The sequence below is a fragment of the Camelus ferus genome, chromosome 7 (assembly GCF_009834535.1).
Source record: "Camelus ferus isolate YT-003-E chromosome 7, BCGSAC_Cfer_1.0, whole genome shotgun sequence".
Classification (NCBI taxonomy): domain Eukaryota; kingdom Metazoa; phylum Chordata; class Mammalia; order Artiodactyla; family Camelidae; genus Camelus; species Camelus ferus.
In genome coordinates this window covers 18248689-18273015 of record NC_045702.1, presented here as the reverse complement: position 1 = coordinate 18273015, position 24327 = coordinate 18248689, and the positions used below count along the sequence as shown (strand labels likewise).

General features: G+C 46.5%; 3 gene segments (V, D, J or C); all 3 read right to left on the bottom strand.

Annotated features, from left to right (window-relative positions):
* Positions 1-24327, bottom strand: part of LOC106729699 — a 387064-nt gene that overhangs the window by 269778 nt on the left and 92959 nt on the right. Inside the window, 1 exon segment of the C gene segment in view lies at positions 16724-16732. Coding sequence covers positions 16724-16732 — 9 coding nt within the window.
* On the bottom strand, positions 1929-3054 carry LOC116664830. The segment is given in 2 exon segments: positions 1929-2704; positions 2807-3054. Coding segments are annotated over 2 exon segments (612 nt in total).
* Positions 7421-8191, bottom strand: LOC116664835. The segment is given in 2 exon segments: positions 7421-8035; positions 8134-8191. Coding segments are annotated over 2 exon segments (387 nt in total).

Sequence of the window (24327 nt, the reverse complement as noted above, 5' to 3'; positions counted from 1 at the left end):
GTTTAAGGGATGAAGGAGAGACCCATGTCAGTTATTCTCCCCAGTGCCAGCCATGGCCCCTTGGGTACACTCACAGAGAAACAGCACTCACGTGTCCTGTCAGTGCAGCAATTAAACAAATTCCAAGTCCGTCTGTGCTCTCTGACCAAGTCTACATAGTCACTCCCTATTTCATTTCCCATCCTGCTCCCTGGTTCAATGGAACATCGGAGGTTACGCAATAAAAGTAAAAATAAAAAATTTTTAACTCCAATATTAAAATGAGAAAAATATATAGATGTCTCAACTTGATTATAAATAAACTTGAAATTAAAAAAAAAAAATTCTTTGGTTGAAATTAAAGTTTAAGTGTAGCATCTCTGCCATTTAAGTTACATAGCAAAGAAATCTCAGTCTAGGAATCTAACATTAATTAGTTTTAAACTAAAATTTCAAATAAAATTCTTTTGACCTTAATCCCAGTAATTACAGATGAGAGCACTCAACTCAACCCTTCTTAGTTATCTAAATAGTTGGGTAAAAAGCATAAAGAAAACAACATCAAAAGCTTTAATTAATGTCCTAAAAATATAGTGAGGGACTCTTGGCTGGAATCTTGGAGAGGTGAGCATCTAAGGAGGGGAGCACAGGGGTCCCTTTGCCCATAGGAACGTTTGCCTGCCCTGACTCAGTGCTCATGAAACTGACTCACAGGCCGAGGGGACAAAAGTCAAAGACCAGAATGTACCAAATGTGGGACATTGACAAACTCCATGTAAAGATGAGCTAAAAAGTAAATCTATTCTCTAGGTGATCCAGGACCTCTCAAGCCTTGAGTCAGGTAGCACCAAACTGTTTACACCCCCATGCACTTGGCAGAAGCAGACAAAATTCTCTCTGGAGGATGATCTGTCCAACCTAGACCAAAATAATTTCTACAAATCTAGTGTCTGGCACAAAGTCAAAGATAACCAGGTTCTCAGGAAAAATGCAAACACCATAAAAACAAAAACATCATGACTGAGAAGCAGCACAGAAAGAAAATCAACAAAAACAGACCCTCAAGATCTCAGATGTGAAAATGATCAGACTCGACAACAACTCTGTCTCCTATGTTTAAAGAGGTAAAAGATACTCTTAGAAAATGTTATGAGAGAACTAGTGACATAGGAGATCGGAAAAAGAACCAAATAAAAATTCTGGCATGGTGGATGATGAGCTGGTGGAGAGCTGTGCTCATCAATGACGAGGTTTTATCAGACAAATGAGTTGGAAGGAGACGTGGGCAGAGGCGTTGAGGGAATGTGCGTTGGGTGAATGGATGTCTATTCTGACTGCAGTCTCGGTTGAGTCAGGAGAAAAGTGACACCAGCAGAGGCTGAGGGGCAGTGACCATGCCTCCGGGAGGATCTCAGTAAGCTGCTTTCCAAACAGTTCCAACCAGTGCCTCAGAACGACTTCTAGAATTATCTGAGAGAATCCAGGCAGAAGTTAAGAGGATACGTACCTCCATACAAAGAATGTATTCTCAGAGCGGGCAATTGGATTAAGGGAAATTGATCATCTTAGACATTCTTGCTAAGAAAATTTTAAAGCACTAAGAAACTATTTTAATGGACTAAGACAGACAGCTGGACATGTTCCCAACAACCTCTGAACGGGCTGGCTCAAGCCTGTGTATAGCGTTGAACTGTGTTGGTTACATCGAAGAGTTAGACCACTCTGGAGTAAGAAATCGTTTCGAGCTATGATTGGAGACTGGTGGCCTGGATATCTATTTGGGTGTATTTCTTTGAAGTTGGAAAAGGGGTGAATAAAATAACTGAAATGATTGTCACCATCAACAACATCATTATTATCAACACATTTCCATAAAAACAGGGGGAAAAATGCTTTCCAAACACACATTCTCTGTAGAGACTTTGATGCAGAAAACCTCCTAAGTAAAAGCAGAGAAGCCAGAGATGAAGGATATCAACTTGAATCATTAAGTTGGTAAAAAAAAAAAAAAAAAAACTGTAGCGGGACAGCCACGGCTGCTATGCTCATAGCATCACCATCTGTATCATTAAAGCTTGCTGTATGTGATTTGTGACTGAGTATTCTCATAGGAAAACAGCCATCACTGGTCCCCAAGGGCTGAGTCTGTGACAAGTACTTTCAGTTTGGGATTCTTGAGTTGCCACCACGAAGTGCTTCTAATTCCTGAGTCATGATTATTTTCAAACAACAATGTCAGCCCTCGTGTTTCAAGAAATCATATGTGTCCTCCCTGTGGATGTGTCATAGATGGTCTCTGCAACCCACTTCTTCTCCTTGCGTGATGAGGAGTAAGGGGTGGCCTCTGTCTCGAGCTGCCGTGAGCTCCAGAGAGAGGGAGGATCATGAGGTTTGTGCACAGGAAGGAGGGGTGTCTGCAAAGCTGTGGCTAAGCTGCTGGCACACAAATACACAGCCGAGTCCCCGAGCTCTGCAGACTGGATCTTGAGAGTGGAGTTTGCTCCGCTGGGCCTCTCTGCAGAAAATCGATTCTTAGGCGACTGTAAAACATTTATTCCTGCCGTTTCCTCAAAGAGAATCAGTAGCTCCAGGTCCTGTTCCAAGGTCTGCCGGTACCAGTAAAGGAAACTGTGGCCAGAAATAGGATCACACCACAAAGCCACAGCCTGTCTTTCCTCTGTGATCTTATGTCTGGGGGACTGGGCGACTCCACCTTCTGTGAGTTCTGTTGTCGGGGGAACACAGAATTTGAAAATGGGAGAAGGAGGTAGTTGAAATAATCACTGGAAAGATAAAATGCAGAGAGCTTGGTGTTCTCAGGACTCACCTGCCCCCAAGAGACAGAGGGTCGCCCAGCAGAGGAGCCTGGTGCCCATGGCAGAGTCAGGGCAGCGATGGGAGGTCCAGCAGCTCAGGGTCCTTGTGAGCAGGAGCAGAGGAGGACGGGTGGACCGTGTCCTCATTGGCAGTTCCCATGGTGACGTCACTGTCTCTGCAGATGCCCACAGTCTTAGAAACCAGATGTTATTAACTGAAACGTACCTAGAAGTTTGTTGAACATATTCATCAACTGAGTGTGAGTTCACCCAAGTGTCCTCACGCATCGCTCCAGGGCCTGAGCGATTGGATCTCCCATCTCCAACTTCTAGCTCTCTGCTGGATGTTTCTACTTAGATGTGTCAAAGGCAACGCAACTTTGAGATATCGGCTAACGACCCCTTTGTGTTACCTGTAATCACCCTTCTCTCTGGAAACATCTCTTTCACCAGGTTCTCTAGTCTCCTGCTCGCATGAACTTAGACAAGGTGAAAGCTGGGGAACTGCCACAGATTTAACCTAGAAGCACACTGACCTGACTGACACACTTCAAGGTAAGGGGATAAAATGATGCCCTGAGTGTAGATTTGAGTTGGAAGCTTTTGTTCCGTCTGAAGGTCAAAGACAAGTTTCTTCTTTGCATTCATTAATCTTCATGATTCATTGTGATGACCAAAGCTGGTACTTCAAGGTCATCAGTGTAACATCTTATATCTTACCTAAGAAGGAGAGAAGGTGGAGAACTTCCTTATCCCTGAAAATAATGGGATGGATGTAGTGATAATAAATACAGAATTGAACAGATCTTCCAGAATCTTAAAAAAAAAACAAAACAAATAAACAAAACCCAAAACAAAGGAACCCCTTAAATCTCTAGCATAACTTATAATTGAATTTCAGTGGTTAGTATCTGGCTTTTTTTTCTTCAAGTATAGTTGGTTTACAATGTGGTGTTAATTTCCGGTGCACAGCATAGTGATTCAGCTATATACATATATTCCTTTCCATATTCTTGTTCATTATAGGCTATTATAAGATATTGAATTTAGTTCCCTGTGCTATACAGTAGGACCTTGTTGCCTTGTTGTTTGAGACTCTTTTTCTTTTTTTTTTTAACAGTGCAACATTAGTTATGAAACACTTCCTTTCATTGTCTGAGTGATGACGTAGAAAGAGCTGGAGGATTGGAGAAGGCCCTGAGAGTTGGTATAAACAACAAAACAAGGAAATGTGTGTCAGGGAGGTGGAAATAGCATAGTCAGGTTCTCAGAGATATTCTGCTGAGTCTCCAAAACCAAGGGCTTACATGCCAAGGCTATCAACTTCAGACCCCTAGATGGAGAGTTCCAGAACCATGTTTCCCCTGTAAATTCTCTATTACTGATCATTTAATCATTCCATGATGGGACGTTTCTTCACACTGAGGTGTCACTGCTTGTCCCATCCGTGTGACCGGGGTTCAGCATTCTGAGTGACAGCAGCATTCAGGGTGGGTGGCCACTGTGTGGCTGGAGACAGAGCCTATTGGGCTACATACAAAATGCTAGAAATTGAGGAGTGAGTGCCAATTCCAGGGAAGAAATTCGCCTGGTGTTCCCAGACCTCACCTGCTTCCTGGGCAGCACAACTGAACAAATCCAAGACAAAAATCCTAGTGAGGCAGGGATGGGGCTCCTTAAGCTCAAGGGAGGAAAGGCGGGAATTCTGGGAGATCTGATTCTCGTTAAGGATATTTGCAGTGTTACCACCAGCAGTTTGAGACCAGCCTAGACAAGGTCTGGAATTATCTACTCCCCCACCTCCTTACATTTCCCCGACATCATCCTATACAGCATCTAGGACACACAACCGGGGTGGGGTAGATTTGGGGTACACATGGGTATCTGACGTTTCCCTGACGGTCTCCCAAGCCAGCTGGTTTCCATTTCGTGGGTCCCTGAGACTTTGGCTGGCTCCTGGCTCTTCTCTGTCCACATCCCGTGCAGGGTCAGAAGATTATCCACATGGTGATTTGCTCCACTTTCACAGTTCAAGTTTCACTGCCAAACAGAAGCCCCCTGCATCAATCAAGGGAGAAGCGTCTCCCTTTAACTCCTCACATGCGCCTGGCCACTCACATCTGCAAACCAGATGCTGGATGCTGGGGTGAAGCCACACCTTCTCTGCCTCAACTCTGCAGGCAGCAGCAAGCCTTGTTGCAGAAGCGCCTGATTCTCATTGTGCTAATTAACACACACTGTCCAACTACACCTTGGCATACATGCTCTGTCTCCTCCATTTACCTTCAGCCAGCATCGCCAAGCTTGTGAACTTCTGACTGCCCTTCAGAACACTCAGCCTCTCTTGACAGATTGGTTATGTGGTTATGTGCAGCTGTTAAATAAAGACAGTGGAAGGAACCTAAGTAATTGGAGTATTTCGTTAATTTATCCAGAAGTGCTGTCTGCCCGAGAATATCCTGCAAAATGTTTTCTGATAGAGCTGCAATGCTCTTCTGTACTGTAAGAATTCTCCCTAGTCTGTCTCTTTACTCAAATTTCAGACTGTCACTCTTTTGAACATTTTCCAGGCTGGTAAGTTTGAAGCCATAACTTATTGTTTCAGTTTGCAAGAGTTTGAGTCTAAGTAAGGTTAGAATGTATTCACATGTTCAGTGATAATTCATGAGGACTCTTCTGTGAATGACCTAGATTAGGTACTACCATTTTTACTGGGTTGCCTTTTTCTTATTAACTCATAAGAATTATTTATTCATTTTAGATACTAAGTCTATCAGACAAGGGCAGCTATGCTGCAGAAAATAAAACAAATTCTAAAATCCCAGTGGTTTAACTCGGTAAATCTCTATTCCCCAAGTCCAGTGTGCCAGGAACAGAGCTTCCCTCTGTGGTTGCTTACCAAATTATGACCCAGTGAACCAGGCTGCTTCCACATTTTAATTAGTCAAATGGTAATGGGTACCTTCCAAATTCCCCAAGGCATGGAAAAAAAAAAAAAAGAGTTGAAGGGCGCCCATGCAGAAAAAAGTTAATATAGCAAGCCTGCGAATGCAGTGCTTGGGACGCTATGCTTGCAAGCCTGGCTTTTGGCTGGCAGTGGGAGGTGGGCTGGAGAACAGTTGCCCACACCGACGGAAACTTCCCCTGAGAAGAGGGTCTCACTGTGCCTAGACCATTGGTGCAATCAGCATAGTTAACGCTGAACACTAGTTTCCCTTCTGGTGGGTGCCGGTGGGATCAGCTCCCAATAAAAACTGGCCCCTAAGGGGCTCCCTTGGCAGAAGCATCACACTCATGCTGCTGCATAAATTTCATTGCTGAGGGAAATGTGAGCACTTTGGGAGCCCTCCCAGGAGGAGGAGAGCATGAGGAAGCCTGTATACAGATTCTTCCAGACTCGACCTGTGTCTTTGTTCTTTATGACCTGCCGCTGAATGTTTACTCTGTCACTAAGAAATCTGCGCCATGACTATACCCATAAGCCATATCCTGTGAGTCCTTTAAGCGAATCTCGAAACATGGGAGTATACCTGGGGGCCCCCACACAGCGCCACAGGGCATCTCAAAGGGCAAGGCTTGGAACTGGCGTCCGTAATTTTCACCCACATACCACTGCTAAGAACCTGGTCATAGGCTCCCAACTCTCCAACCACGAGCGAGGCTGGGACTCATGGAGGAGCCGCGGGGATTTGATGCCCATGAACAGCCTCTGTCACTCTGATTCTTTATCATTTGTTTGCCATCCTCATGTCTTTTCCCAGGCTGCACCTTACTTTTCCATTTTTTTGTGGTGTGTTCTGACGTACAAGACTTTAATGAATGCAATTGATATTATGAATACTTGTCTTTGTAGTCTGTGTTCTTTTGAGTTGCCACTAAAAGAAAATCCTTCCTCAAATGAATGCCTAAAAATATGTTTTCTTAATTTCTTCCGGTAAATTTTTAGTTTTGCTCTTCACAGTTAAGTATGCCTGGGGAGGGATAAATTAGGGGTTTAGAATTAACAGATACACACTACTGTATATAAAACAGGTAAACAACAAGGACCTACTGTATGGCACAGGAACTATATTGAATATCTTGTAATAACCTATAATGGAAGAGAATCTGAAAAAGAATATATATATATATATATATATATATATACGGAATCACTTTGCTCTACATCTAAAACTAGTGCAACATTCTAAATCAACTATAAAAAAAAGATAAAGTATACCTGAAATATATTTTCATGTAAAGAATGGAGAAGAGAACTAGAAACAGGGGGAGAGGTATATGTTCAGTGCAGAAGAAACAGCCTACAAGAAAGATCCTAGCGGGGCAGAGAACATGGCACAGAGGAGCAAATAACTAAATGTAGATGCGTGTGGCTGGAGCAGGGAAAGCCAGGGAAACTGGTACAAGATGAGGGTGAAGGGAGAGACAGAGGCAAACATTATAGGACCCGGAAGGGCTATTGCCCCTTAGAAGAAATATTGCCCTAAAGAAGAAAGGCAGCCAGGAGCAGAGACCATGTGAGTGAAGGTTTGAAGACCAGGTAAGTTGCAGGTTCGTAGAAGGTGGGGTAAGCAGCAGATGAAGAGCTTACGGAAGCCCACCTGGGAGAGAAGGATGTGGGGGCTTTGGGGTCATCCAGGGGGTCTTCACATATCTCAACCAAAGATGCATTTTCCTTTCTGCAGGCAGAGACCTCAGAAGAGAGAACCAGCCAGCTGAGGTGTCAGGGTGACCTGCAGTCAGGCTGAGACTGGCGTAGGGTGGACTTAAGCACAGAGGGTCACGTTTTCCAATGTTGTCCAGCCCCTGTGTTGGCAAGAGCTCTGGGACTGTGATGGAGATAGAAGCTTCCTGGGGTCTGGGCCAAGCCTCCTGAGTGCGGCCAACCCTCAGTCTTTCTAACTACCCTTTATGTGCAGAGAGGAAGCAGCCGTGCAGCGCTGTGGAGTTACTGCTGGCACAGAGGTACGCAGATGTCCGGGAGGGGACAACAGACTCCAGGGTCAGGGGGAAATCCCCTATATTTGATCTCGAGACACTGTACCCATCAGGGATTTCTCCTTTGTCAGTTTTGTTAACATCATACGTGTAATAGATCAGCTTCAGCCCATGTCCCAGGTCTTGTCGATACCAGTACATATAGTCGTGGTTATCAGTCTGGTGACATTGCAGAGTCAGTGTCTCTCCTATCACTGCGATCTTGTATCTTGGGCTCTGGGTGATCCCAGCCTCCACCTGCCCTGTAATAGGAAGGTACAGAACCTGAAGCTGTCGTCCCAGAAGGAAGGCTTGCACTGAGGTCTTGGGAATCCCAGGGGAGGAAGCCCACCGTACTCACCTGTCCACAGGAGACAAGAAGCCGCACAGAAAAAGAGCCTGGTGACCATTTCAGGTCCAGGGCAGAATGTCATGCCTTCCAGTTCTTTTGGGGGGGAAATAGAACTTGGGTTCTCATTAACTCAGTGATGTCACTGTCCTTGGCACACGTTTGAGCTGCAGAGCTTAGACGCCACGCCCTTTCCCCACAGCAATGAGTCAATAATGTATATAAAGTTGAACGGCTCAGAACAGAAAGAATTTGTAAATCTGCTTTAAAAAAGAAATCTTGTAAGTCTATATGCTTCTCCCCTGCTTGTTAGTAAGGAAATGTGTTCCTCTATGCATAGTGATACAATTCCTTATTTATATACTGTGAAAGTTTTCATAATATTTCCGTAGACTAAGAAATATTTTCATGGCAGTCCTGACCCTTTTGTGATCTCTCAAAATTTCACCAGTTTTTTTTTCTTTGCCTAAACTCTGAATAACTGCATGTCAGCCTACAGTGATCTTTTCATTTAAAAGGAACTACCTGATGTTCAGAAAGTTTTCAGCTCAAGGTCAAAGTCACTGGAATTTAAAGAATTGTTTACCTTGATGGGAGCCCCACCATCTGTGTTCAGGTCCTTAGATCCTCCGGGGTAAGTTTTCTCTTGTGTCAGACGAGGCCTCAGAGGACTGGACCCCTTAAGGACTGTGGCTGTGTTTTCTGTGAAAGAGAAAGGAGGCTCGTTAGCAAGGTGGATGAGACATTTACCCAGAGGCACACATGCCTGGTGCCTGTGGGGTCACAGGGAAATGTTCTGTCTCCATTTGGAAGGTCTTGCACCCACGAAATGGGAGAAACTTGACTGAATCATAAATTCGCTATAATGCAGAACTTACAGCTAGCCAATATCAGAGCCTATTGTTACTTCATACCTAGGTCATGTATGTGTGTGTGGCTCTCCTATTCCTGTGACTACGTATCTCAGTGTAATCTTGCTGGGTAATTCCTAGAATCACACAGAAGTGAGCAAGGACATGGAACCCGAAATCAGAGACAAGGAGGAGGCTGATGTAGCACCTTCCCATGTGGTTGGGGCCTGGCAAACCCCGCAAGGGCTTTCCCATCTATGCCCAACACTCACTTGGTCCCAGGGACCAAGCGCCACACAGCAAAGCAGCCTACTGCCTGTGGCTGGGTCAGGGCCAAAAAAAGGGAGTTTTGCAGCAAGGATTCACATTGCTTAGGGTAGGGTGCATGGAATCCCAGAGAGCTGAGAATTGTTCTCATGATAAGGTATGATCTAGCCATAATATTAGTATTCTCAACAACTCCCTAATTTTTTAGGGAGATAAGCTTTTACCAAGAATAACTCCTTTTTATTTTTAAATTAATTATTAAGTCACAAATTTGTGTTGCTGAAAACGTACACCTCATCTAGAAGCTTTGTCTGCTTTTTGAGTTTTTGTTTGTTTTTGGCACTGGTGTTTCTAAGCACCTGGAACAGTGCCCGCACACAGTAAGTAGTGAACAGTGGAATGGCCATGAAGTCAGTGGACAGTAAGTTCAAGCCTTCTCACATAGGACATTTCCAAGACTATAAAAGTTTTTTCTAATGCTCTTTTCAAAGAGTACTGTGGCATTTTATAAGGTTTAGGCTCCACAAAACCTGAATCTACTCTGTATTTAACAAGGGTTTATTGAATGACTGAAGGAAAAAATGATTATATGAGTCAAGACCAACTCAACTTCTATAAACAACTCTATTCATTGCAAGTAGGTTCAGAGCTTTAAGGGAGCAGAGACCGTGTGAGTCTCTTGAGAATCAAAATAAATTGGGAAAGACTCATTCATATATGTTGTTATAAGGCTTTTTGAATGACTGAACGGCAGTATGAAGAAAAGAAAAATAGCGGTCTCTTCCAAAGAGAAGGGTGTTCTGATGGTCATGTCAGAGAGCAGGGAGAATGAAACAGGGAAGGAGAAAACCAGGATAAAGTCACCATACTGAGATTGTGCTGGGGCAACTGGAGAGGGATTCCACTGGGACCTCCCAAGAGGCACAGGGTATGGCTCCCTGAACCATCCCTGCGTGCAGGCATTGGCGCCTTCGTCCCCTGGCTCCTGTCCCGCCAGGAGCACTAGCACCTTGTAGCTCTGGCTGCCCTGTGTACAGGCCAAGAGGACTCCTGTGACAGCACAGAAGACCCTGGAGCAGAAGGCAGAGGGATCCCCAGCATGCACGTGGAGGGGGGCTGTCAGCATGGGGTGAATGGGCGCAGACCACGTGAGGATGTGACTGAAGGCACCAGAGGCTCCATGATGGCCGCCCTTCAAGTGAACCTGTCCCTTCTACCGAATCTTTTGTGTGATTCCTCTTTGCTCTGAAGCTGCAGATTTCCGGAAGCGCCGCCCCTTCTTACCTATCAGACTTAATATCACACAGAAAGGGCTGCCATGGCTCCCATGTTCATTTTCCTGTAAGTGGCAATTCTTTGTAGTTAGTTTCATGTCATAAATTATCAGGCGACTGTATTTGCATTGTAGATGACTCTGTGTCTGGAACACAAGTGAGTCAGGCAAAAGTTATCCCTGCCTGCCTTTGATCCCAGAATTGCATGTAGTAAATAATCGTGCTAGACCAGAGATCCATCAGAGAGTTAACAGGGAGCTAGGGTTTCTAAGCCTGTACTTTGTATTAGGCTATTTGTTTCATTTTCTTGCATAAAATCTCCACCAGACACGTATTATTCGTCTCGGTTTACAAATGGGAAAACTCAGCCAAATATTTCTCAAGTCACCAGTTCAAGACAGGTCAGAAAAGTCCATGGCAGAAGAGACCAAGGTCCCCAAGCCGGGACTCTTTCCTCTTCAGCACATAGATTTCCAGGTGAAAAATGTTGTGACGATCATTTGTGTCAGAGGCAGTGTTTCTGAAAGGGACTTGTAGGTCAATGTTCCCTTTCTGAAGATGTCCGTCTACCAGAACGCAGATGAGCGGAGTGACATAAAGCGTAGGTGGGTTTGAGTCCCAGTTCTGATCGTTGTTAGCTGTGCCTGCTTTAGCAAATTATCTAAACTCTCTAACAATCATGTTTTTTTCACCTGCACTGTGGATAAGTTGCTCTATCTCGAGCGGTTCTTAAGAAAACTAATTGAAATAATATACTTAAGCAGATGGCACAGAGGAAATGAGCAATAAAGGAATTTTCTTAGAACTTCACCTAAAAGGAGTGAATTAAAATTGTCCGTGTTCACTAAAAGCCCGTGCCTGCCGCCTGTAAATGGCTACACTGTGCATTTAACAGCTGTGACTCTCAACTGTTTTCCGCAGTTACTGACCTGGGCAGAAGTAGCCATTTCAGATTTTCCGATCAAAGGTGAGAGCCAGCTGCAGCCTTTGGAGACCCTTCCTCCTCCAGACCCACCAATGGTTTAGAAGCATTAATTCTCTGTATTACTCCCATTCTGCTTGAAATTCACAGAGGGCTTCTCTTTCCATGGCTGAATCCTCTGAGAGACTGGAAGCCCGCCTGGTCACTAGCTCCTGTTATTAGGGGCTATCATGGCCCCACTCTGTGTAGAACAAGGACAGGAGAATCACATTCTCTGGCTTGACGTCACATGTCCTAGAAGATGTGTGATGTGTGCGCCATCTTATTGACCAATGTCCAGGAAACACCATGGAATTGCAGGAGAATGTTGATTTCGGAAGCATGAGGATGTAGGTGGGGTCCTGCCTCTCATACTTTAAATATCAAATATTTGGAAAGTTCATGGGCTACAGTGTCCTGTCTATACTATGGTATACTGAGAACTTTCTCATCTATCGAGTGGACATACTCGTCTGTCTTTCATTAGGACACATAATGTAAACCTTCACTCCAGCACAGAGGAGGAGCTCTGGCTGTTTGCTGGGAACTGTGGGGCTACTCAGTGAATCTGGGGCCCAATGTTCAGGAGTGCTCTGGCTTGAGCTCAGCAGGGCAGAGAGAGTGTTAGAAAAGAATTAGAAGCATCTCTGGAACTTGGCTAAGGGCCCCCCTCCCTCTCCCTGTCACATTTGCAGCTGGACCAGGAAGGTCTGAGTACAGAAAGCCAGTATCCCTGCAGGGCTGTCCCAGGCTGCTGGCACAGAGGTCCCAAGCTGGGTCTCCCAGCTCCAAGGAGCTCAGAACTACCGTCAGTGAATTGTTGAGCTGAGAAGCGATCAGAGATGTTTTCCTTTGTCTCCCTCTCTGCCTTTTCCTAATACTCAGTGAGGAGCTGGGGGCCCTGGCCCAGAGCCTGCAGGTTCCAGCACACACTGTTGTGTCCAGAGGCGGGGCAGCGTTTCAGAACAGCCCTGCCCACTGCCTTTGACTAAGTGTCTCGCACTGAATGATTCCAAGATCTACTGAACCTGTAGAGGAAGGAGGCAGCAGCTGGAGACCTAGCACAGGAAGGGGTCTGATACACGAGACACAGCCAAAATCTTGGGTTCAGGGGTTGTCCCACCTGAGCTCAGGACTCATCTGCCCCCAGGAGACCGAGGGCCACACATCGGGGAAGCCAAGCCCTGGGCAGACTCAGGCAGGACCAGACTGGGCTTCTCTGTACTCGGGGCTCTGGTCTCCAGGGCGAGAGATGTTTGTTTGATCCTCCCCTTTCTCTGATTAGAGGGCTTACCGATGATGTCACTGCGCTGATGTCCCTGTCCTCGTGGGCTCCCCCTGGGCAGGCTCTGCTGATCCAGGCCTTTCCGTCTGTCCAGGCACCCACCGAGCAGGGGAGCTGCCTGTGCTGAGCTAGGCTGGGCAGGGCTGGGCCGGTGACCATCCCCCACAGCTTCCCTGCTGCCCTCGGAACAGGTGCTCCTTGCCCTACAGCTGGGCTGCATTATCCGGGCTGCCCCACTGAAGCCTCATAACACTCTTCACCAAATGCGGCCTCCAGGGGAGGCTCCTGGCCGGGGGAGGTGCGCGGCTCCCTGCTGTAACAAGCGCGCCTGCATGTCTGTCACTGGGAGAAGATTACGGGCGACTCTTCAAATGCCAACACTAACTCTGATTCATCAGATAATCTGCCTGACACGGGGACCAAGCCAGGACAGTCTCTCCCTTAACTCTCCGCTCCTCCTTGCCCCTCCCCTCCCCAGCCGCTCACTCAGTGGATCCACAGTGCCCTCACGTGGCCGGTTGTGCAGCAGCGCTATTGACGTGGCCCAGGCGGGCCGGGTGCTGTCTAAACGAGGCGTCAGGATCCATTTGGCCAGGATAAGGCACAGCTTTTGCTGATTTGCTGTTCATCTGTCTGGGGCTCACCCTTTGCATGTGGTAGTGAGGCACGCAGGAAGCAAAGATTTTTCCAAAAGAGAATAAAAATTTGAAATCTCATCAATCTGTGTTCTAGGAAAGGGGATACCAGCCAGTCATTAGATGCCAGCTGCTCTGGGAAGGAGGTGGGGCCTTGGGCAAAGTTTTCTCTTTTAACCAGAGACTCCCTGGAGAGGCTGACAGTGGAGTTCCAAGGGCCAAAAAAATCTTCCAAGCAGCCAGAGAAAGAAACCCACCAATTCCATAAAGAGGGATCTGCCCACCTACATACCTTCTGGTTTTGAATACCCTGTTCAAATCTTTTGATCTTTTTTAAAAAATTGAATTACTTGTCATTTTAATTATTGATTTCTATGAATTCTTTATATTATGAATACACATTCTTTCTCATCTATCTAGATATCTACAATCTTCTTAGTATCTTTTGATGAACAACATTTAAAATTTTGATAAAGAAAAATTTTATTTATTGTTTTTAATTAGAACACATTTCATCCTCTTTTAGAAATCTTTGCCTCCTCCAAGGTCATGCAGAGACTTTGCTGTGTTTTCTTTCAGGCGTTTTATAGATCATTGGGAATACTGATCCATTTCATGTTAATTTTTGTTTATGGCAAAGGTCAGCCAACTTCTTCTGTAAAGTCAGTAAATAGGTTTGGCTTTGTGCGCCCCATGGGGTTTCTGCCACAACTGTCCAACTTTGCCATTTCATACAAAAGCAGCCAGAGATAATATGCAAATGAATGCACGTGGCGATGGGCCAACAAAACTTTATTTATGGATATTGAAGTCTGAATTGCCTGTAATTATCATCGGGCACCAAATATTATTCTTTGTATTATTTTAACCATTTAAAAATGTAAGAACTATTATTAGTTTCTGGGCCCTATAATAACAGGCGGAAGCCGTATCTGGCCCATGGACTTTAGTTTAACCACTTAGTTTTACGGACTGAGATGAGGGTTGAGATTCATTATTTTTCCATATGGATATACATTTTCTTCCAGCACCATTGGTTGAAAAGACTGTTTTGCCCTTCTCTGTGCTACTTTTAGTGTTTAATCTAGGGATTATGGTATGCATCTGTAATTTATAGTTTATCTGCAAAAGTGTTCTGTTAACTGTAGGTTTTCCATAAATGCCTTTTATAAAGAAATTTAGACTACCAGATGTCAAGAGTGATTATAAAGCTATAGTAAGTAAGTTAATAAATGAATATAGTAAATAAGTAAATAATGTTATTTGTGCAAGAACTAACAAAACAGACCAATGTGACGGATTAGAGAGCCAAGGAAACAGACCCATGCATGTGCAAGGACTGGTTTATGACAAAAATGATATTTTGAAGTGGTGAGAAAAGTATTCTTCAACAAGTAACACTGGGTCAATGGAATAACCATATGGAAAACCACAAGTTGACCTCTTCCTCATGTCATATATAGAAAATTAATTCCAGTTGGATTACGGATCTTAATGTAAAAGTTTCAAATAAAAAGAATTGAGAAAATAATGTATGAAAACATGGTCATTTTGAAACAGGCAAAGATTTCCTAAACCAGACCCCAGAATACAAAAAGCAAACCAAACAGGGGCGAAAGTTGGAATGATTTTGGATTAAGAATTTCTGCTTATCAAAAGATAACCATTAAGAGAGTGAAAAAGTAACCCACAGAGTGTGTGTATATGTTCATTGTGTGGGTGTGTGTGCCAGCTGAAAGTCTCACATACCTCTGGTGGGAGTGTAAATAGGAAACCTCAAAGAATCCGAAATGGTTGACATAAGTCTTATTCTGGTCTTTTTTCAATCACTCCCCTTTAACACCCTCTCAAGTGGGGTTATACTTTATGAAAACCAAGCTGAGTGTCTATTTAGAAAACAGACTAGAGAAGAAGGGAATTAAACACAGAATGACTGCAGGACTGTCAGGAAATAAAAAAGCAATATATGGACATATGCTAACGTGCCTTAGTGTGGGTGACAGTTCCTCCCCGATCACTGATTTCAGTGACGATTGTTGCTAAGGATTCTAATTTATTTATTTTTAAGGCTGGTGGCGACAGATGGTCCTAACAGCGTTCCGTATTGGCTGGCTGCCCTCTGGGTGTGGCATGGTCTGAGTTAGTGACACTCAGTATGAGGAGTTTACTATAAATATGCTGAAACTATATAGTTTTGCTAGAGGATATTTCACTATACCTGAGACTAAGGTCTGATATTCAATCCCAGTTTTAGAATCTTGAACTGTATAAAGGAATCTCAGAAACCTTGAAACAAAAATTAGTACAACCCAGATTATTTTCTGACCTGCAACTACCAGAACGCTGAAGTCCCAAACCCACCCATTCCTCCTGATGAGGGGAGAAGGGGTAACTCCTTTATTTGGCGGTTCCTGGGATCTGTGAGGAGAGTTGAGCACATGGGGGTTTGTGAACAGGAAGGAGGTGGCTGTGTCCCACTGTGACAAGGCTGCTGGCGCAGAGGTACTCAGCCGAGTCCCCCGGCTCCACTCGCTGGATCTTTAGGGTGGAGGACAAGCCCTGAGGCCTCTCAGCAGAGAACCGAGCATCAGGCATCCCTGATTTGTCTAATGCATCATCGTCCTGAAAATAAGTCAGAATCTCCAGGCCCTGCCCCAGCATCTGTCGGTACCAATAAAGGCGATTGTGATCAGAAACTGGATCACACCTGAGAGTGACATTCTGGCCCCTCCCTGTGACCCTGTGCCTGGGGGACTGGGAGACTCCAGCTTTTGTGTGACCTGTGGAGACAGAAGCTGGGAACAGTAAGGGTGAGCATAATTGAAATAATCTCTCTCTCACACATACACACACACACACACACACACAGGAGCTGTTGGTTTGCTGAGGACTCACCTACCCCCAGGAGACAGAGGGTCGCCCAGTAGAGGAGCCTGGTGCCCATGGCAGGGTCAGGGCAGCGATGGGAGGTCCAGCAGCTCAGGGTCCTGGTGAGCATGAGCAGAGGAGGAGGGGCGGACCGTGTCTTCATTGGCAGTTCCCATGGTGACGTCACTGAGCCTCAGGATTACCTGATAGTCATTAACTAATTAATTAAGTGTATCTAAGATGCCTGTCACCCTGAGATGCACCATTCTGTTATGTACCATTAAGAAAAGAAAAAAAAGATTATTGTCCCTCACAATCAGAAACATTAAAAGGTGAAAAATTATGGCACGTGGTATTAATGAAGAATGGTAACTCAGAAGTGGATTTAAATATGCACTGATTCTCTTAGGTTCCTTGCTGTCACCCCTCAGTGCCCCAGGCTTCTGTGGCTCGGATCCCACACTCCCAACCTGGCCAAGCTTCTCGCCTATCTCCTTCATTGCTCATCATTAGCTGGACATTTCCACCTGGCTGCTTCAACAGTGCTTCACATTTGAAGCAGAAAATGCTGACTTTGTTAGAGCAGGCACATAGCTAGATATGAGCAGAGAAAGGGGGGCGTGGGCCAAATGGCAGGAAACCATACATCACATGAACCACAGGGGTCCTTGGACAGACAGAGAAAAGCAGAAACCTCAGGACTGATAAGAAATCACACAGTTAGGAGTGACAGGTGTCTTAGAGGCCAACAAAGAAAGGTGGGAAAAGGCAGGAATCTCCAGTGTCTGAATGTAACCTTTTGCTCACTATGCCCTCATTACAATAAAATTAGCCTTGCAGGTTAGACGTGCCATCATGCACCGATGCATGACACTTCTGATCCAGACAAAATAAGGACAAAAATCCTTCCTTCCCTTGGGAAGGTGGAGTTGGGATGGAAATCAAGGAATAGGACCCCAAGTCCTTCCCTCCCCCATGAATATTCTGCCCATTTATTTCTACACCCATTGTAACCCACTTGGCAAAGAAACTCAGCACAGACGCTCACCTGAGCCTGCCCTCTCTCATAAATCCTCACTTGGCTTTCTTAACCTCTACGTCTTGTCTCAGAATTCTTTCTGTGATGAGACATGAACCTAGTCGCTGACAACAACCTGATCAACTTCCCCTGAGCTCTCCTATTTCTGCCCTCATCTCTGCATTCCTCTGGGCCTACGCATGGTTTGGACAGGACCATTGTGGGTGGTAGATTTGGGGGGAATCACAAGGCTTTGTCCTGAAGGCAGTCTGAACTCACAGTTGAGGGAAGGGATGGAGTGGTGCCAATGGCATGTACTGGTCTAAGTGGGAATCTTCTGCTAATTCTGGAGGTTAAAAAAAAAAGATTCCTGTTATTAATTCACTGATCTCCACACAGCTTTTGTCCTCAGCTCCTGATCTCGGTGCCTCCTGTGTTTCTCAGTAACTTCTAAAATTAATAAATATCCCCAAAGCTTATCTTGAGGAGTCAGAACTGTTCTGCCCTTAATATTCTGGTGAGAGTTGCACAATCAGAATGGGGTAGGGGGTTGAACTGATCCCTGGGACTCCTAACGGGCTGCATTAGGAGTAATTCAGTTCTCACTTTCTTTCCTAGCCTTTCAAAACCTAATTGGTGCCCCCCTTCCTAAAAGGAACGCTACTCTCAACCACTTCCAAAGGAAGATACAACTCCTCCAGCCTTATGACACAGGAAAATTGATCTATTCCCGGCACCTGAGCATCTCTTGGGGGGCTGAGTGGTTCACCAGTGTACCCCGTTAAACAGTTAAACTGCGGCCCCCCAGCCTCACCACTTCTCTGTCACCAGCCGTCACAAGGAAAAGGAACAGGGCAGATGGTGACTTCACCTTGCAGAGAAATCGTCCCATCTTCCACCCCCTTTAAAAGCAAAACTGATCAGAACCAGCTTGGATTTTAGTTAACGTTTCACACGTGGGAAGCGGCCACTTAGTGGCTTCTCCCTGCCTCCTTCATTTTTACAATAGCTTCTCGCAAAGGCTCCGCCCCTAGTTTATTCATATTCGTGTCTTTGCTGCATCTTGTGATTGGAGTAATTGTGTCAAAGCTCAGCTCTTCCGGGGCCAGGCCACTGACCAGCCCCCTCTAGCACCTCTCCCTGGCCAGTATCATGATGCTTTTAGCTCCAGTGGTGAAGTAAATCCTGATTAGTTCTAGAACTCCCCTTCCTCCCAGTGACCCTGTGGCTCCCGAGTCCTCCCACACAGATGCAAACAGTTGACATTTATAACCTGGGTCCAGCATTTATCAGCTCTGAGGCCACACACGAGGCCATTAACCTACCTGTCTACCCCCGTTATGCAGTACGAAGCAGCTAACAGAAGCAAGTTAGCTTCTGTCTACCAACCTGAAAAAATGAGATCCAAAGTGTATTAAGAGAAAAAAGCATGCGAGTGGCAGTTAATGTGTACAGGTGGCCCCATTTTTGTAGGTGTCTCTGGGTAAACAGGTTTGCATGAGCACAGAGAAGTAAGTAAGAAACACACCACTGAAGGTGGGTTTGGAGGGGATATCTTTGGAGAGGTTAAATGTATTAACATCTAATGTTTTCCTTATACATTGTTGATGCTTTTTTATTGTTGTAAAACATACCTTATCACTATTTACAGTAGCCAAGGCACGGAAGCAACCCAAGTTCCCAACAATAGATGACTGGATTTAGAAGATGTGGCATATATACAATGGAATATTATTCAGCTGAGAAAAAGAATGAAATACTGCCATATGCAGCAACATGGATGGACCTAGAGAATGTTATGCTATGTGAAATAAGTCAGACAGAGAAAGACAAATATTATATATCACTTATATGTGGAATCTAAAATGAAAACAAATAAATGTGTATAAAATGGAAACAGACTCAAAAACATAAAAACAAACTAATGGCTACTAAAGGGGAGAGGGAGGGAAGGAGGGACAAATTAGGGGGATGGGATTAGCAGGTACAAACTACTATACAGAAAATTGCTAAGCAATGAGAGTTTACTGGGGAAAGAAAAAGAACCAAGCTTAACCACATGAGAGCTTTCAATTCAGACCCTTGATCAGGCTGCAGAATTTGTGGTGTCTAAGTGGGCGATGTCCAGGAAAGGGACTGACTATGAGACATGGTGTAAATGCCCATTTAAAAAAATAAGCCAAGGGTGGAAGGGCACTGGTGCCCGGGGCACATGGGTGGCCCCTGACACTGAGCTGGGCGAGCGGCGAGGGGGACAATGACTTCCATTTGTGCTGACTGTGGGTTAACACGGCTTCTGCCTCCGCAAGAATGGCCACCCCTCATTCTAGAAAGAGCTTTAACTAATGCCCGTATTTGAAAAGGAAGGTCGATGAGCACCCCCTGGTGCCTGCATTTCCAAACTCAATCAAAATAAGTTACATTTTTACAGGCTGGAGAAATGCTCATCTTTTACTTCTAATTCAAGGAGCAGTATAATTGCAGTGTTGGTTGGGATGTTATTCCAGTGTTATCAACCAGTCACAGCTTTCTCAAGGGGGTGAAGAGGGGTGCTGTCCCCAGGGAACATGTTCTATCTCCAGTCTTTGAAAGAAGTAGTCTATTTTTGGTCTTTGCTGCCTAAGGAGACGAAACTGCTTTCGTCTTTAAAGCATTGATGTGAATCACTCAGGCAAAATGGAGGCTTTGGTCTATCCTTGGGCCAGATTATTTCCACCCAGAAAGACTCACACCATTCTTCAAGGGCTGATACGTGGCCTCTCTCTATAAATGGAGCCTCTGCTGTCACAAAGAGCCTTTCCGAAACGGCAGAGGAGGGAGAGCTGGGAAGGCCCTGCCCAGCATCCTGCACCGCAGTCAGGCTGTGGGCTGGAGGAAGCGGGGGCTCGGGGATGAGTGACCCTCAGCTCTGGGTCTCGGCATTGTCCCGGAGACCCATGGAAGGGGACATTCCTGATACAGTTCAGTGTAACAGGCCTCACGGCCTCTCATTTGTCCAAGGGGTAGCTGTGCCTTGGGAAGACCCTCCCTCACATGGTAGAGGTGCCATTTTTGTTTCCTTCTCCACCAACTCTGGGTGCTAGTTTTTGACATTCTGTTTCTGATCATTTTACCAGTGATTAGGTGTCCCGTGTTTGGGCGACTCTAAAATCCATAGGGCCTCGTGAGGGAAGGAGACTGAAGGGACAAGTCAAGGAAGCTGATGGGAAGACATCAAACTACAGAAAGCCTTGGGACCCAGCTATACAAGAATACAATACAGCTTTCGCATCAGTTCCCAGGACTCACCTGATTCTAGGAGACAAAGCGATGGAGGTTCCCTGCTGATGTGGCCAGAACTCTGCAACAGCCTAAGTGGGAACCTGATTGGTCTTCCATGATTCATTCCTCCCTGGAAGACTGTCCACTGGAGCCAAGAAATGCTGTTGTTATTGGTAGAATCAAAACATCCACAGCCCCTCCGATGTGAGGCTTCTGGTCTAGAGAGTGAGAGGGGTTTCTGTTAGTCACACAGATTCATGTAAAATGGCAACTGTGCTAAATGTTACTGAAGATTATAAGCTATGAGCCCGTATAACGAGGGGATTCGAGCTACTAATATGAAGAAGGGAAACTTCCCTAAGGAGGTGGTGGTCAAGCTGAGGTCTGGAACAAGGAGGACACAAGAGAAGAGACCTGTGTTAGCCCCAAGAACACAGCCTGGGAGGAGAAACACCTTCTTATGGGAGGAGCAGGACACACATGAGGAATGGATTGAACTGACGCCAGGGTGTTTGAAGCAGAGACGAGGGGTGGGGAAGGACAACCAGGAGTGGACATCAGATGGACAAGGGCTTAGGACTGGAATGAAAAGGGTGTGGGAGAGATGGACTCATAAAACGCTAGTGGGGAAAGGAATATGGACCCGTGGTTTCAAGGGTGTCTGTTTGTACCCAATTTCAAATATACTTTCCTGTAAGCAGCTGGGTAGGAAGAATTCCTCTGGAAGTCCAGAGCTGAGGATGCTCCAATAGCAGAGATGGAGATGGGGGCCTTGGAGGAGAAGGCTGAGCCCCCTCACATCGCGATGCTGGCCCAGCTGAGACTGGTCTGGGAGGACTCCCCGCACAAGGCAGACTTTCTTAAGGACAGGGCCTCTGAGGGTCCCCTGCTGGGGAATCCGGGGACAGTCTCCCATGGGACAGTGTCCTCCCCCGAGGGGGTCGGGGCCTCGTGAAGACAAGCCCAGCCCAGCCTTCTGTTGACCGGTCTGTGCAGAGCAAGCTGGCTGTGGAGTGGCTGTGGGGACAAGAGGACAAAGGGGTCAGGGAGACACTGTCAGACGCTAGGATGACACTTCTGGCTGTGGCAGAAAGCCACAGGCCCATCGGGGATTCCTCCTTCGTGCAGGCTGCCCTGTACAGCCCGCGCCCCGATGTCGGGTCCTGTTGATACCTACACATACACATTTAGCCCAGGACGACAATCACAGACATCTCAACGTCACTTTCTGTTGAATCCTTGTTATCTTGGGGCCTGGGGAGTTCCAGCATCTGTGACATCTGTGATCAAGGGAAGCCCAAACCGGAGATGATGCCGGAGAGGGACCCCCGACGACTTAGACGCGAGAAAAGGCTGAGATTAGGGCTTCCTCATGTGCACCATGTTCTTTTCCACGCTAGGGATTTTTCTCACAGGCTGTTCCTCCGGCACAGAGCGTACATCCATTCCCAGACCTCTACTTCATTCCTTATGTGAAAATATGTTTCAGGTATATTTATTCTCACTCGTGAAACATAAAACTTACATTTTACTAGAACAAATTAAGGAAAGTACTTCCAGGGATTTATCTGAGAGAGAACTTGCTGAGACAAAGAAAACTATAATTTCGGTTGCATTAAATTCGTGGCCATCAAAACGCAACATAAAAAAATGGAAACGTAGGCTACAGACTGAGAAGACACAAGGCCTGGGTGTACGAGTGATGAATCAGTGTGAGATTACGTGGTCCTCAGAGTTGCCCAGGAGGAGGCCACGGTAACGATCACGGTGATGTGGGAGGTTCCCGGTGCTCTCCAGGGGGACACACGAAGATGTGGCTGGGCCTCGGTTCTTAGGGACCAGGACACAGGGACTAAAGAGGGAGCAGCTGGGCCCATGAAGGAAGTATGGACTATAAACAGAGAAGCTTACTTCACAATTCTTCTAAACCATGAGACATTGGGGAAATGATTTAACCTCCCTGAGCTCTTTTATCTGTAAAGTCAGTATAAGGATATTTGATTTGCATAAATGTCTAAATCATATAATACATGCAAAGAATCTAGCCCACGTTGAGGGCATAGTTGTTCCCCAGGACGTGGGTGATGCTGGGAGAGAGGTGGAAACATTCAGTGCACACGTGTGCTCTGAGCTCAGCAGGCCGAGAAAGTGTCTTTGAAATGACTAAAAACATCCCTTGAATGAGGGAAACATGGGTGGTGCCCGCACCCCCTCTCACTGCTCAAGCCGAGGCAGGGAGGTTTGTGCACAGAACACTCGTGACTCGGCAGGGCTGTGCCAGGCTGCTGGCGCAGAGATACAGGGCTGAGTCCGACAGCTGCAAGGAGCTCACGTTCAGCTCAGAGCGAGAGTCACCAAACTGTTGTGCTAAGAATCGATCCGGGAAGTTTCCTTTGGCTGTTTGCCTCCTTTCATAAAACTCAAAGAGCAACTGAGGGCCCTGACTCCAGGCCTGTTGGTACCAAGATATACCGAGGTGCCCAGAGATAGGGGAACATCTCAGGGTCACCATCTGTCCTGTGGTTTTGATCAGGTGTCTTGGAGTTTGGGTGACTCCAGCCTCCAAGGGGCCTGTGGGGAACACAGATATAAAAGGAGCATGATGTTTATCCCCCAGGTGAGATGGAGGATTCAGGAGTCAGCAAACTCCGCAGAGCGATAATCTCTTTGTCCACGGCACTCACCCGCTCCCAGGAGACAAAGCATCGCCCAGGGAAGGAGCGTGGGGCCCATGGTGAGCTGCTGGTGGGGCCGGAGGGCAGCTCTGTGTCTCTCGCGCTCAGGTTCTGGTCCTCCTGGATGACAGCTGAGTGCTGGCTCCGCTCCTCCTGATTGGAGAGTTCTCCTGCGATGGCCGCTCCCACTTGTCCTCACCCTGCAGGCTTCCTGAGGTCCGGGGCTCTGTGCTGCCCACAAGCCAGACTCCTCTCCCTGTTCTGCAGAGCAGGAGGCTGGCTTCAGGCAAAATCTGTCCCCATACAACTCTGCTGATGATTCTCTGAGGCAGGTGCTCCTCTGCTGCCCCCACCCCTGCCCACCCCCGACCACCTCCAGCAACCAGGAAGCCCTGTCTCACCTTCCTCACCCCACCTTCCACTTCAGAGCTCCGTGCTGGAACTCACCCACCAGTGCATCTGCTGAGGGGGAGGGTCTGTGAGTAAATTTCCTGTTCCCACTCTGCCTGCGTGTCCTCAAGTCATCTCTCTGATGCTGGGGTCAAACTAAGCTTTGTCTCTGTATTTTCTTTTCCCGGTCATCATTCCTAGCCCCTGCTCTGAGTGGCCAGTGATGCAGAGTCACCAAAATTTGGTCCATCTGATCAGGTCCCAGGGGTGCCTGGATTGTCTACGGATGCCTTTATTGGTTTACAGCACAGACCCAGCCAGCTTGGGGTTAACTGTCCCCAAGCCCATCTTCAGTGCAATGGTCTGGAGAGTTTATGTCTACCCCTCCAGGCTCACCCTGCCCTGAAAGGCTGACCTTTGTGGATTATATTAACTGGGCTGCCTCTAATGGCAGGAGACTGAAGGGAGGCAGGGTCGCCAGCTGTCCCAGTTTATAACATCTATCCCTCGGCTTCCTTCTCCCTGCTTCATCTCTTCGTAGCTACTTTTCCTTACCAATGGCCGCAGCACCTGGCAGGCAGCGTGCTCCCTAAGCTACAGCGCCCAGCTGCCCGGGGAGCCACCTTCTCTGTTCCTTTCAACCAGTGCAGATGAGAACCACCCACCCATGCTGGCCCTCGGACACTTCTCCTTCCCTTACTGGTTTCCCTAACCCCTGCCT